The sequence below is a fragment of the Trichoderma evansii genome (assembly GCF_050947405.1).
Source record: "Trichoderma evansii strain SZMC 28006 chromosome Unknown GGI43scaffold_20, whole genome shotgun sequence".
NCBI lineage: Eukaryota > Fungi > Ascomycota > Sordariomycetes > Hypocreales > Hypocreaceae > Trichoderma > Trichoderma evansii.
Window position 1 is genome coordinate 581,021 of NW_028145186.1, and position 12,637 is coordinate 593,657.

At 48.2% G+C, this 12,637-nt stretch overlaps 5 protein-coding genes across 5 annotated transcripts; 2 read left to right on the forward strand and 3 right to left on the reverse strand.

Annotated features, from left to right (window-relative positions):
• Positions 1–612: 612 nt before the first annotated feature.
• GGI43DRAFT_184708 (ANTH domain-containing protein) lies at positions 613–3,943 on the forward strand. The gene is made up of 3 exons (XM_083199868.1): positions 613–1,098; positions 1,160–3,573; positions 3,652–3,943. Exons 1-3 carry the CDS (start codon positions 714–716, stop codon positions 3,736–3,738), a joined length of 2,886 nt encoding a protein of 961 aa, XP_083057715.1. The 5' UTR covers positions 613–713; the 3' UTR covers positions 3,739–3,943.
• On the reverse strand, positions 3,890–7,126 carry GGI43DRAFT_184711 (anaphase promoting complex subunit 5). Its single transcript, XM_083199869.1, has 3 exons — positions 5,973–7,126; positions 5,805–5,898; positions 3,890–5,736 (listed from the first exon to the last, which is right to left on the reverse strand). Exons 1-3 carry the CDS (start codon positions 6,727–6,729, stop codon positions 4,149–4,151), a joined length of 2,439 nt encoding a protein of 812 aa, XP_083057716.1. The 5' UTR covers positions 6,730–7,126; the 3' UTR covers positions 3,890–4,148.
• A 339-nt stretch (positions 7,127–7,465) lies between these two features.
• GGI43DRAFT_413233 (cytochrome c oxidase subunit VIa) lies at positions 7,466–8,465 on the reverse strand. The gene is made up of 5 exons (XM_083206882.1): positions 8,222–8,465; positions 8,134–8,158; positions 7,848–8,007; positions 7,785–7,792; positions 7,466–7,677 (listed from the first exon to the last, which is right to left on the reverse strand). Exons 1-5 carry the CDS (start codon positions 8,367–8,369, stop codon positions 7,632–7,634), a joined length of 387 nt encoding a protein of 128 aa, XP_083057717.1. The 5' UTR covers positions 8,370–8,465; the 3' UTR covers positions 7,466–7,631.
• A 427-nt stretch (positions 8,466–8,892) lies between these two features.
• Positions 8,893–11,435, forward strand: GGI43DRAFT_386642 (Endonuclease/exonuclease/phosphatase; the record flags this gene model as incomplete). Its single annotated transcript, XM_083203822.1, has 6 exons — positions 8,893–8,920; positions 8,974–8,986; positions 9,045–9,090; positions 9,155–9,287; positions 9,344–11,059; positions 11,317–11,435. The coding sequence occupies 6 exons, from the start codon at positions 8,893–8,895 to the stop codon at positions 11,433–11,435; spliced, it is 2,055 nt and encodes a 684-aa protein (XP_083057718.1).
• Positions 11,436–11,720: 285 nt separating this feature from the next.
• Positions 11,721–12,516, reverse strand: GGI43DRAFT_386643 (mating type 1-2-1 protein; the record flags this gene model as incomplete). Its single annotated transcript, XM_083203823.1, has 4 exons — positions 11,721–11,911; positions 11,968–12,126; positions 12,191–12,315; positions 12,365–12,516. 4 exons carry the CDS (start codon positions 12,514–12,516, stop codon positions 11,721–11,723), a joined length of 627 nt encoding a protein of 208 aa, XP_083057719.1.
• Positions 12,517–12,637: the final 121 nt, after the last annotated feature.

Sequence of the window (12,637 nt, forward strand, 5' to 3'; positions counted from 1 at the left end):
GCCCCACATGGTGACGATGCTTGCCCGTTTCCCGGCTGCAGCTTCTATGCCATCGCCTTCCTATCATCCGGCTGGTAATTAGTGCTCTCCAACTGTGCGGAGGAGATTTGGCCGCAATCTCATCTTCTCGACGAAAAGCACATCTTCTTCCTGGGTTATCTACACAATCCGAACTCTCCGCGAGTCATTACCGTGCCTACTGCGCCTTGAGTGCGCGCTCTGCGACTGCGCTATCGTGTGCCTCCTATCCAAGCTTCGTCGTCGATCTGCCTGAGCTGTATTTCGCCCACCATGGCTTCCATACGCACGACCGAGCATACGAAGTTCGTCATACCCTTTCGTTGAATCATAAATTAGCCCATCAATGGCGACATCCGCTTACCTTTGCACACCAAATCAATTAGAACCGATCAGGAGCTTGCCGTTAGCATCAAAAAGGCTACCAATCCCGATGAAATCTCCCCCAAGCGCAAGCATGTACGAGCATGTATCGTATATACCTGGGATCATAGATCTTCACAGGCCTTCTGGGCCGGCATGAAGGTGTAGGTTGAATGACATGTGCTGTATTTCTATACGTTCGGTTGCTGATGTGACCGCCTCCAACTTAATGCAGCCAACCCATTCTTGCCGATGAGGTTCAGACATTCAAAGCTCTGATCACCGTCCACAAGGTTCTACAGGAAGGCCATCCCTCAGCTTTGAAAGAAGCAATGGCCAATCGCTCGTGGATTGATTCCTTGAACCGTGGAATGAGTGGAGAAGGAGTTCGCGGATATGCGCCTCTGATCCGAGAATACGTATACTACCTTCTTGCGAAGCTGTCTTTCCACCACCAACACCCGGAGTTTAATGGTACTTTCGAGTATGAGGAGTATCTCAGCCTCAAAGCCATCAACGACCCAAATGAGGGATACGAGACCATCTCTGATCTGATGGTGCTGCAAGACAAGATAGAGCAATTCCAGAAATTGATCTTTTCGCACTTTAGAAACGTCGGAAATAACGAGTGTCGAATCGCAGCCCTGGTGCCGTTGGTTCAAGAGAGCTATGGAATTTACAAATTTATTACCAGCATGCTGCGCGCCATGCACTCTAGTAAGCAGTTCTGAGCATTTCCCCCCACCTACAAGAAACAGCTGCTGATCTAGACGCATAGTCACTGGCGATGATGATGCACTGCAGCCCCTTCGGCAGCGATACGACGCCCAACATTATCGACTCGTCAAATTCTACTACGAATGCTCCAATCTTCGATACTTGACGAGTCTTATTACCATTCCCAAGTTGCCGCAGGATCCACCGAACCTTCTTGCTGGCGATGACGAAGCTCCAGCCTTGCCTGCCAGACCGAAGCAGGAAATTGAACGACAGCCGTCCCCTGCTCCTGCGCCAAAATCGGACGAACCAGACGAAATCTCTGAATTCTGGAAGAGCGAATTGGATCGCCAAAACCGTGAATACGAAGAACAGCAGCGAGTTCTCGAAGAACGACAGCGGGCAGCTCTCTTGGCGCAGCAGCAAGCTCAACAACAGGCCCAGCGCGATTTCGAAGAGCAGCAACGGCGTTTGATGGAGCAGCAGCAACGAGAGCAGGAGGCACTTCTTGCGCAGCAAGCTCAGTGGCAAACTCAAGGCCGTCTAGCCGAACTTGAACGGGAGAATCTCAACGCGCGAGCCCAATACGAGCGTGACCAGCTGATGCTGCAGCAATATGACCAGCGTGTCAAAGCCCTCGAGGGAGAGCTGATGCAAATCCAAAACAGCTATGGGCAGCAGATGGGCAGCAAAGATGATCAAATCAAAGCACTGCAAGAACAAGTCAATACATGGAGATCGAAATACGAATCTCTCGCGAAGCTATATTCTCAGCTTCGGCATGAACACCTGGATCTATTGCAAAAATTCAAGGCGGTGCAGCTGAAGGCAGCAAGTGCTCAGGAAGCCATCGAAAAACGTGAAAAGTTGGAGAGAGAGATCAAGACGAAGAACCTTGAGCTGGCTGATATGATCCGGGAGCGCGACCGAGCCCTTCATGACAAGGATCGAGCCAGTGGTAGCAGCAAGGACGAAGTAGAAAAGCTGAAGCGAGAGTTACGCATGGCGCAAGATCGAGCGGACAACCTTGAGCGTAGCAAGGGTAATGAGCTCTCTACGATGCTTTCCAAGTATAACCGTGAGATGAGCGACCTGGAAGAGGCACTCCGGAACAAGTCGCGAGCGTTGGAAGAGGCACAGAGTAAGATCCGAAACGGCGACTCTGATCTCGAGCAACTCTTACGCGAGAAAGAAGAAGAGCTTGAGGTGTATAAAGCGGGCATGGACCAGACACTCATTGAATTGAGCGAATTGAAGCAGAATCAAGGAGAGACAGACCACGCACTCGACGGGCAAATCGATGCCTTGATCTTGTCAAACCTGGATAAGATTAACGACGTCATTGATTCAGTGCTGCAGGCTGGTGTCTCGCGAGTGGACGATGCTCTCTACGAACTGGATTCGTCTATGCAGGCCGGTAACCAAAATGCCTCACCATCTTATGTGCTATCTCAGATCGAGAAGGCCTCTGGTAGTGCAATGGAGTTTGCTACCGCCTTTAACAATTTCATTGCCGATGGGCCCAACAGCACACACTCAGAGCTAATCAAGGCCATCAACGTGTTTGCTGGAGCGGTTGCGGATGTATGCAGCAACACCAAGGGTGTAGTGCGCCTGGCGACAGATGAGAAGAAGGCCGACTTGCTGATGCAAGGTGCAAGGCAGTCAGCCCAATCTACAGTGCAGTTTTTCAGGGGCTTGCAGAGCTTCCGCCTTGAAGGAATGGAGCCACTCCAGAAGACGGATGTTGTCATCAACAGTAATAATGATGTACAGATCAAGCTGCAGAAGCTCAACAAGCTTGTAGAGGGCCTTGCTCCTGGTTTTGGTAAACTGATGAACAACAAGGGAGATCTTGGAGACTTGGTCGATTCGGAGTTGAGTAAAGCAGCCGATGCCATTGCGGCGGCTGCGGCTCGACTTGCTAAACTTAAGAATAAGCCTCGTGATGGATACACCACATACGAAGTCAAGGTACACGACTCAATCTTGGATGCTGCGGCAGCAATCACAACGGCCATTGGAGAGCTCATTCGCGCAGCAACAGTAACGCAGCAGGAGATCGTGCAAGCTGGGAAAGGTTCATCATCACGCACAGCCTTCTACAAAAAGAACAACCGGTGGACAGAGGGCCTCATATCGGCGGCTAAAGCGGTCGCTTCGTCAACTAATACGTTGATTGAGACGGCGGATGGAGTATTGTCCAACCGCAACAGCCCGGAACAGCTGATTGTGGCGTCCAATGACGTCGCTGCGTCAACGGCACAGTTGGTGGCAGCCAGTCGTGTCAAGGCTGGCTTCATGTCCAAGAGCCAGGATCGCTTGGAACAGGCAAGCAAAGCCGTTGGTTCAGCATGCCGATCGCTTGTTCGCCAAGTTCAGGCTATGATACGTGAGCGAAGCCAAGAAGAGGATCAAGTAGATTACTCTAAACTCGGGGCACACGAGTTCAAGGTTCGCGAGATGGAGCAACAGGTAAATTGGCGACTCTCTCGCAACCCCCCTGTTTTGATATTGATGGATATGAGCTAACTAAAGCGATTCTTTGTTTAGGTTGAAATTCTACAATTGGAAAACGCGCTTGCTTCTGCAAGACACCGGCTTGGCGAAATGCGGAAAATTTCCTACCAGGAGGAATAGAAGCGACTTCTTCTTCTATCTGCGAATTTTATCAAAATTTCAATACTGGCTAGTCGTCATTATACTTTCTTCCAATACCTATCTAGTTGTTATGTACCTTGGGGATGTGATTCTGTATGTCACTAATCTATCTCATGGAGAACGCGTTTCGTATTACTTCGGTAGTTTCAATCTCTGGCTGAAACCATAGGTGAAAAGTGTAAACAGATTGTTGCTGATTTACAGTAGTTTATAATTCTTTCTTTAAGTGACATGTGGGTAGCTGGCTGAGCATTTCACCCATAGGAGGCTTCTGTTTATTCCAAGGATTTTATCAATTAGTCTATGCCACACCCAGCGCAGCCGTCGAAGTGTATTTATTGTAATCTACCATATTGTGGTCGGTTACTGTTCTCTTCCAAAGTCGCCATTCATGTAGTGTCTCCTCCATTCAAACCCAGAGACTCAGCCTTCTTCTTCAGCTCAGCATATGTCGCGGCATAGTCCGCAGCCAAGACCATGTCACCCAGTACTTTCATAATTACAGCTTTCTTTGCCATCATCTCGCATTGGCTATTGATATCTTCAATACTAGAATACTCATCGAAAGCACTCTGCACCGCCATTGCTGCTCTTTTCAGGTATTCGTCACGTCGTTGAGTGGCTGTTTTGGGTGACCCAGTCTCTTTGGTTGTCTGCTCCTGTTCTGGAGCCTCTTCTCTTCCAGCAATGCTATCACTTTCAGATTGCCCGGCTAATCCCATACAGGCGTCGGCAAAGTATGAATATAGTTTTGCCGTGAGGGTTGGAGAGTCGCATTCTAGGCTCCGCGGTAACACGGCAGTGAGTAACTGCATTGCGGCTTCAAATTCGTTCATGGAGACCAAAATATTGGATATTGCGCCGATCGCAGCCCAGAGTAGAGGCATCAATCGCGCGCGTAGGGATAGGTTTGCCGCACGCAGGGCAATGGAAAAAGCACGCTGGGGTCGCCCGCATTTATCTAAGAGAGTAGCCTTGATAAGAAGGGCCTTGACTCGTAGACTTATATCTCTATTCTCGTGTCTGAGTTCCGTAATCATCTTATCGACTCTCTCGGCGGCTGACGACAGGTCCCCACGACGTGTCAAGTAATCTATATTGGCGGTATCAATTACTAAAGCGAGGTCGGGCTCGAAGTCGTCACCTTTAGACTGAAGAAACTGACTCAAGAGCTGCTCTGCACCATCCAAGTTATTATGGTGTAAATCTCTCTTGAGCTGTATGATGCCCCTATACTTGAACCAGTACTGGTTGGGCTTCCACGACCGGCGTGAATTTTCGTCGGCTTTGTCTAAGATCTCCATAGCTTCGCGGTACTTCCCTTGGTCCAAAAGCGCAAACGAAAATCGACTGATCATTTTGAGCTCATCATCAAACATAGAATGGCAAGTGTGGCACCGTAAGAAGATCTCACACGACACAGTGGTGAGGTGGCCAAGACCAAGCCTGCTCCAGAGGGACGAGTATAAGCCGAGCTGTGCTCCGAACATGCCCTTCATATTCTTCTCCACAATAATCTGCGAGCTTCGTACCATGTACTCGAGAGCAGTTGCTACACTGTCGCCGTTGATTAGACAAAGTTTGGCCTCGCTTAAGAGCACAGAGCTCCAGAGAGTCCACATTCCGGTTTCCCTAGCTTTCACTCGGAGGAAGGCTAATGTTTCTTTGCCTGTACCAAGGAGGTTATCCGCTTGCAGATCACTGACGAAATCTGGGTGTGCTTGTCCAAAATGAAACAGCCAGTTCAAAGAGAAATTAAGGCAAGTCATATCTCTGTTTTCTCTTGCTGTGGTCACTGTTTCAAGCATCGCCGTTATGGCTTCTTTGTAACAGCCAAAGTCGGCTTGTAAAACGGCCAAGTTCATCAAAGCGTACTGGTAAAAGAGTCGATCACGATGCTGCATTGTGTAGTCGAAGTATCTATGCAGAAAATCGAATGCCGTTGGATAATCCCCAGCTCTCCAAGCGTCGAGAAAGCTGTTTCCAATTTCAGCACAGCGTCAAGGTGCAACGGGTAGAGATGTAGGAGTGAAATTTATACTTACGTGATATAGTGCGTTAGGCTAGGAATCAAGAAACTGTCGTTGAGGAGATCGTGAAACTGATGTCGAATCTCTAGTGGTATCCTGTTACCGTATTCTTTAAAATTTGATAGTCAGTTGGAGCTCCTTATGGCAACGCTGGTGAAACATTTCTCTCGAAGGATGACTTACTCTGCATTTGCTCAATCTGAAAATCGAGTAGATTTTCAACATCGTCTATGCTGACAGGGAGACCTCCAGTATGGTCCCCTGTCAACATATCGCCATACGCTACTGATGCTAGGCTCGCCACTTTGTCAACATCCCAATCTTCCAGCTCTCCACGCTGCAGCACCTGGTCGAAGCTGTATCGACTGAAATCTGGATTCCTCCGCTTCTGATAGTGAGATGTTGGCTGTCGATATCGGACAAAGTCTTTCCATAGCTCGGTGCAGTCGTGAAAACGCAAGCGTTGGTATTCGAGGCGCGATCTCCGGACAAAAGCGCCGAGAGGAGAGTTGTGAGCGAGCTTGACGCTTTGATCGGGTTCATCAGGATCCTGGCCTTCTTTTCGAAGCTCTTCCTTTGTTTTAGCTAGTGTGAACGAAAGATTTTCGAAAAACTCTCCAAGAGCGTGGAGCGAGTCAATCCCCCACAGCTTATTGAGGAACTGATCCCACAATCTCTTCCCAGGCAAGCCCATTAGGAATGGATAGCTGCTAAGTAGCTTCTCGAAGTCCTTGATCGAGATAACCAGGCCAACGGCACGCTCAGCCTTTGTCCATCTGGCCGCTTGGTTTGTGGATGGTCCGTTTGGATCGTAGCCTATGGCATGAGATGCAATGAATGATAGGACCGGCACGACTGCATCGCTGGGAACCGCCTCTTCCACGTATAGCTCGGTTAGAACGAGAAGGCCAATCTTGGCCGGCGTGAGATACCGCGCCATGTTTATATTGAGAAAACTCCTCCCGACGTCAAATGTGAGAATCTGCCAACAATCAACAGGGCGCTATCTTCCTCTCGAGCGATACAGATTCCGGCGTGGTAAGCTCAAGGCTTCTCCATATTTCAGCTGGCCAACTGCCTAGCCTATGAGGATTTGGGTGGATGCTGGAAAAGGTAGGAAGCACCGGGATGGATAGATCGAGGCAGTTGTCTCGGATCAGATCTTTCCTGCCGCCTTCATAGCTGAGTATCTGGAAATTGTGGTATCTCAGTACCTTGGTACCATAGAGTATACCTGTGTTAATCCTGTGATATCGCGCGGCGCGGTTGAATCAGCACCCAGTACTTGTTACCTCCTTCAATGTCTTAGTGGCTTAGGTAACTTCAATTGCATCTTGGGTGTTGTTGCTGCTACCAGATTTGGACAGGCGCACCCACTGTAGCAAAGCACTGTCGTTATCGGAATTTCTTCGGAGAACCTTGCGCCCGCTCATACGAAGTACTTGCTCCGACAAATATGCAGCATGAGCCAACTGGGGATTGGAATATGCGGAATACTCTGTAGGTCCATAATATTTGATACAGCTGGTAGGTACTAAACGCAAGGAACTGATATCATATTGGGAAACCTTTACCGTGTCTCAATTCGCCTATTTTGGGTGGCTTACTATCTGCTCAACGATGGCCTCTGACTTCCTGCACCAAAAAGATACCCAGAGTTATACACAAGGCAGGGACTAAGAAGGATGATATACATTGCAAAGTCTAAGCTCAACTCGAAGGGATACAGTTGTCGCCCTTCAAGCTACGGGATAGTTGATTCAAGCTCCAAAGGAGTGGTCTACAACTACCAGTAGTCTTCCTCCGGGAACCATTATTCCAGCTTATTTCCATTCACCACCTTTATTTGGTCTTGTCATGGTTGTGGTAGTTGACGCTCTCGTTCCAGCTTTTTGATGCCGGTTAGCAGACATTTTTCGCTCCAAAGAGGTTAAACGCAGATTATTGAACATAGGAAGCGATTGCTCTATCGAGACAAAGGCCAGCAGAACTTACAAGAGAGTCTATGATAATGGTTAGCTTACGATCCGTTGAATAGCTGACAGGATGTCGACTCACCTTGTCACCGTTACCCCACTGGAAGTTCTTGGTGCGGATGTTCTGGTAGGGATACTCGGTGCGCTCTGGCAGAGGAGGGAGATGGCTCCAGTGCTCCCAGTGCTCAGTCCACAGCCAGTAAGCGTTGGCTCCAGCAATAGCAAGAGCAGGGACAACAGCGCTTTTGATTTTGTCAGCCTTCTATAACCCCGCCCAAACAAATCCGGCGCAATCGGCTGCTTTCTTCCCCATCCGGCGCTAAAATGGCACAGAAATTTGCGAAATCGAGAACCGATAGTGGACATACTAGATAGAAATCTTCTTCCAGAGCTCTGAGTGCACGATTAGAAGCTGGGTCAAGGCGCAATTGGAGGAGTTGAGACATGAATACTCACCAGTGGTGCCCTGAGCGTGTTCCTTGATGTGCTGGCGCTCACTGATGAACTCGTTTTCGGCGGTGCTGGCGAAACGGCGCTGCATAGGAGTGCGCAGCTGCGCAGCGAAGCGCGGGGCGGTGCGAGTAAGTTGTCGGGCAGCAAACATCGTGAGCGATCCGAATTCGTCTTCAATGTTTGGGGTCTATAAGGTGCAGATTATGAGATCAGGTCATATTCGATTTAGAGCTCGGCTAGAGCAGGTCATGGATGCCTCAATCTCCAGGCTAAGATCTGCTTAATGATCAGTCACGTGATCTCGTGACGTAGTCGCGAGTGCTCTCAGTGCGTGCTCTTGGTGCGTGCTCTTGGTGCGTGCTCTCGCGATTTACAGAGCGGCCTCATCTTTTCTTTGACCCTCCATCTTGCGTTTCAGTGTCATAAATATATATTCGAACTCCCTTAACTGAAGCAAAGCGCGATTTTTCTCTCTCTCGATAGGCTTGTTTTTGACTGCCCTCGTCCCCAAGCGTAATTCACCCGCCAAACTCTTCTGCCGCCAAACGTTCTATGACCATCCGCTCTCGTCATCTGCTCTCTGGCCCGTAAACCGGGATGTTTGCGCTGCAATACGCAACAGAAGCGTTGTTTGGTTGTGATAGATTCGGTATTGGGAATTTCTTAAAGAAACGATGGGATTTCGTATAACGACATGGAATGGTATGTTATCTTACGGAGCACTTGTGAATGGCCATTATTAACGGAGCCTTAAGTAAACGGCATTAGGTTTGTTTCTCTATCGTCAAGCGGATAAATTAAATATCATAATCTTATAATGTTTTAGAAATCCATTTGGATATCAGCCATGGAGAGAGAAGCGCACTTTCCAGGTTGGTGGCTAGGAATTCTCTGGATGAGTCCTATCACGTCACTAACAACTCTTCGCTCTTTTAGGCAATGTTCGATATTCTCGAGGCCGACATTGTCGTTATGCAAGAGACAAAGATACAGCGAAAAGATTTAACCGATGATATGGTTCTTGTTCCCGGGTGGGATGTATATTTCAGCCTGCCTAAGCATAAGAAAGGTACCTCTTCAATGTTTAGGAGCTCTATGGCCTGGTAATGGATCTAACAAGCTAAGGATACTCTGGTGTTGCTATCTATACGCGAAATGCGACTTGTGCGCCTATTAGAGCTGAAGAAGGAATCTTAGGAGTGCACTGTCCTCCCAGGTCGTCAACACAATTTCGCAATCTGCCCAAAGATCAACAAATTGGGGGCTATCCAAGACCGGAGCAACTCTCGGGAAACATCGATGAACTGCTGTTGGACTCTGAAGGAAGATGCGTCATCCTTGAATTTCCAGCATTCGTACTGCTAGGTGTTTATAGCCCAGCTAATCGTGACGAGTCAAGAGTCGAGTTTCGAATGGAATTTCTTCAGGCTCTTGACGCCAGGGTACGAAATCTGATTTCGGAGGGCAAGCAAGTAGTTTTGGTGGGGGACCTCAATGTGAGCCGTTCTGAGTCTGATTCAACCAACGTTGTCGAAACCCTACGAAAAGAAGGCCTGAGCATCGAGGAGTGGATGAACGTGCCTTCGCGTCGTCTCTTCAATCACCTAATCTATGGAGGCACGGTGCAGGGAGATCGTGATGAAGGACGGGAACAGCCTGTCCTGTGGGATCTATGCAGAGAATTCCACCCCACACGCGAGGGCATGAATACATGTTGGGACACCAAACGGAACACACGACCGGCCAACAACGGCAGCCGTATCGACTACGTACTATGCAGCAATGGGCTGAAAGACTGGTTTACAGAAGCCAACATTCAGGAGGGCTTAATGGGATCTGACCACTGCCCAGTGTTTGCCACGATAGCTGATATCGTGACGGCCGACAAGGAACGGGTACCGCTGTCGGCCATTATGAATCCAACTGGTATGGTGGCCAGAGATGGTCAACGCCTCCGGGAGTGGCATACGAAAGATGTTTTGCCCTTGTCGGCCAAACTGATCCCCGAGTTCGACCGCCGACAAAACATCCGAGATATGTTCACGAAGAGCGTTGGCACCAAACTGTCAAGCTTTCCTTCTTCACTAGCGCTAGAAAGTGCAAAAGAATCCACTTCCGGAGAAGAGCCAGTGGACAGCGTGCCGCACTTAGATCAGGATAGCGAGAAACAGGCCAATACTAATTATAGGCCCGGAATGAGCGACGCTAGTCTCTCCGCAGAATCGAAATCGCCAACTGGGTTGGGACTAAAGGCGCCATCGTTTGGAAAACGTGCTGCGGGGTCTGTCGATCGTGCTTGCCCACCATCTCCAAAAAGAAATAAAGTGTTCGACCGTAATAGTGTTAACACTAACCCGGGCGCCGTGGGAAGAAAGAGCATTAAAAACTCTGGCACCGTCACAAAAGGCCAAAAAACGCTAAGGGGATTCTTCAAACCTTCAGCCACTGGTCGGGTGCCAGGGAGAAGAGCTAGCGACGCAGGTGCCAACATGAGCACCAACGCTAACGCCTTGCTTTCGTATAGAGAGCAAACAACGCAATCCAACGAGGGCTGGTCACACCCGTCCTCGTCACACCAAGCTCTGCTAGCTTCGCCAGCTGCACACCCATCAGCGGAAACAAATCCAAGTAGTGACTGGCCAAACGAGTCGACGGATTCATTATTTCCAATGAAGCAAGCTCATGCATCCCCCTCCCACCTGATTGAAACTGACAAAACATTTGATCCGATTCAGGCAAAGGAATCCTGGTCAAAACTGCTCGGAAAGCGGATGCTTCCCCGATGCGAGCACAATGAACCCTGCATCAGCCTTGTTACGAAGAAACCAGGCGTTAATTGTGGTACGTTGACCTTTCTCTTTGCTCCCTTGAAGAACTCTCATCACATTTCTGTTGCCCCTAACATGTTTGCCCCACCATTTCTCAGCATTGCATCTAGTAGTAGATGCTGTTGGCTGTTAGCTTGCTCATGGCCTGTGATGAGGACACACCACTGATCCTCTTCTCTTACTTTGTGTGTGTACCAACAGCATAAATCACAGTTTCTACTCCGCGTGTACAAACAAGTTAGTAGTACTAGCTAGCTGACATTGCTATAGGAAGGTCATTCTATATCTGCGCTCGGCCACTAGGCCCCTCTGGCGAAAAAGAAAAAGATTCTGAGTGGCGATGCGGTACTTTCATTTGGAGTAGTGACTGGAACGGGTTACCATCGTAACAGAACGCTATTCATAGTTTAGACTACTGCTTTTTCTCTTTTCCTAAACTAATGAAGACAGCGGATCTTGTAGTAGAAGTAGAAATAATAATAATAATAGTAGTAGTAGTAGTTGCGTCTATGGCCAAGTGCTCGAATCACGCGGATGTTATTATACCTATCACAGATGGAGTTTACTGTGTTTTCATTTCCCTACGTTAAAAAGAAAAGTGAAAACTGCGAGTACATGCTATGGAATGTATAGTACCAATAGCTGAGACTGTTGTGGACATTTACCGCTGGCGTCTAATTCGTCTCAGCTCCTATGGTGGCTGCTACTTGCTGTTCCCTCTTTTTCTTCATCTGAGGCTTCCTGACTCTGAACTTATAGTCCGGATATTTCTGTTTATGATTGCGTTCTTCTTGTTCTGCCAGGCAATGCCAATAATTTTTCTCATGGGTCGGTTCATTCTTCCACTTTGCAGCAATAAGAGTCGCTGTATTCATGCTGATGTTAGTTGTCGTTAATTTTTAAATAGAAAGTAACGCTTACAGAGCTCAGACGCAGTAATTCCTGGATACGTTTTAATAAATTCTCCCGAGAAGTATTGGCGATACAAGATCCAGCTGTTGCGTGGACGCGGGATGCGATTTGGTTCGCGCCCGTTATCACGCGGGATAGACTTAGCCGTGATCTTGGGCTCTGTTTTATCTAGTACTCGGTAAACAATTAGTAAAAATCGCTTCACTGGTCTATTTTATAATATCACACTTACCGCAGAGGAATTGGAATATCCCGTAAGTGGCAGTGTTACCAGTGGATCCTTCGGGGAATGGACATAATCTAAACTTCCGAAAAGTTTCATCATGGTATACTCGAACAGGTTGTTGAACTTTGCGACTATTTAAAATGAGAGTTAGGCCTTCTTTTAAACATCTAGGATTATTACCTAAAGTTTTCCGCGACAGTCGTTACCAAATCCAGATCGAAAGCTTCTGGGATGAACACATGTACGTTTTGCTGAGCTTCGCATCTCACAAATGTTATAGGCACATCTGGAGAAGTATTTTCAACTTGGTTATTTAGAAAACTTGGCTGCATTTTGTAAACAGAGTTGGATGAGAACTGGTAAATTGGTCGAATTTTGAAACTGCTCATAAAATTTCAGGTGTTATTGTTGTTGTTGAGAAAATCGACTTGGGGGTCTGGTGAGGACGTGCAT

Coding starts and splice junctions, on each gene's coding strand:
- GGI43DRAFT_184708 (XM_083199868.1), top strand. CDS start 714: ATGGCCAATCGCTCGTGGATTGATTCCTTGAACCGTGGAATGAGTGGA. Junction 1,099..1,159: donor GCTGCGCGCCATGCACTCTA/GTAAGCAGTTCT, acceptor CTAGACGCATAG/TCACTGGCGATGATGATGCA. Junction 3,574..3,651: donor TTCGCGAGATGGAGCAACAG/GTAAATTGGCGA, acceptor TTCTTTGTTTAG/GTTGAAATTCTACAATTGGA.
- GGI43DRAFT_184711 (XM_083199869.1), bottom strand. CDS start 6,729: ATGGCGCGGTATCTCACGCCGGCCAAGATTGGCCTTCTCGTTCTAACC. Junction 5,899..5,972: donor TCAGATTGAGCAAATGCAGA/GTAAGTCATCCT, acceptor CAAATTTTAAAG/AATACGGTAACAGGATACCA. Junction 5,737..5,804: donor AGCCTAACGCACTATATCAC/GTAAGTATAAAT, acceptor AATTGGAAACAG/CTTTCTCGACGCTTGGAGAG.
- GGI43DRAFT_413233 (XM_083206882.1), bottom strand. CDS start 8,369: ATGTTTGCTGCCCGACAACTTACTCGCACCGCCCCGCGCTTCGCTGCG. Junction 8,159..8,221: donor ACACGCTCAGGGCACCACTG/GTGAGTATTCAT, acceptor TCGTGCACTCAG/AGCTCTGGAAGAAGATTTCT. Junction 8,008..8,133: donor TGGAAGAAGATTTCTATCTA/GTATGTCCACTA, acceptor CAAAATCAAAAG/CGCTGTTGTCCCTGCTCTTG.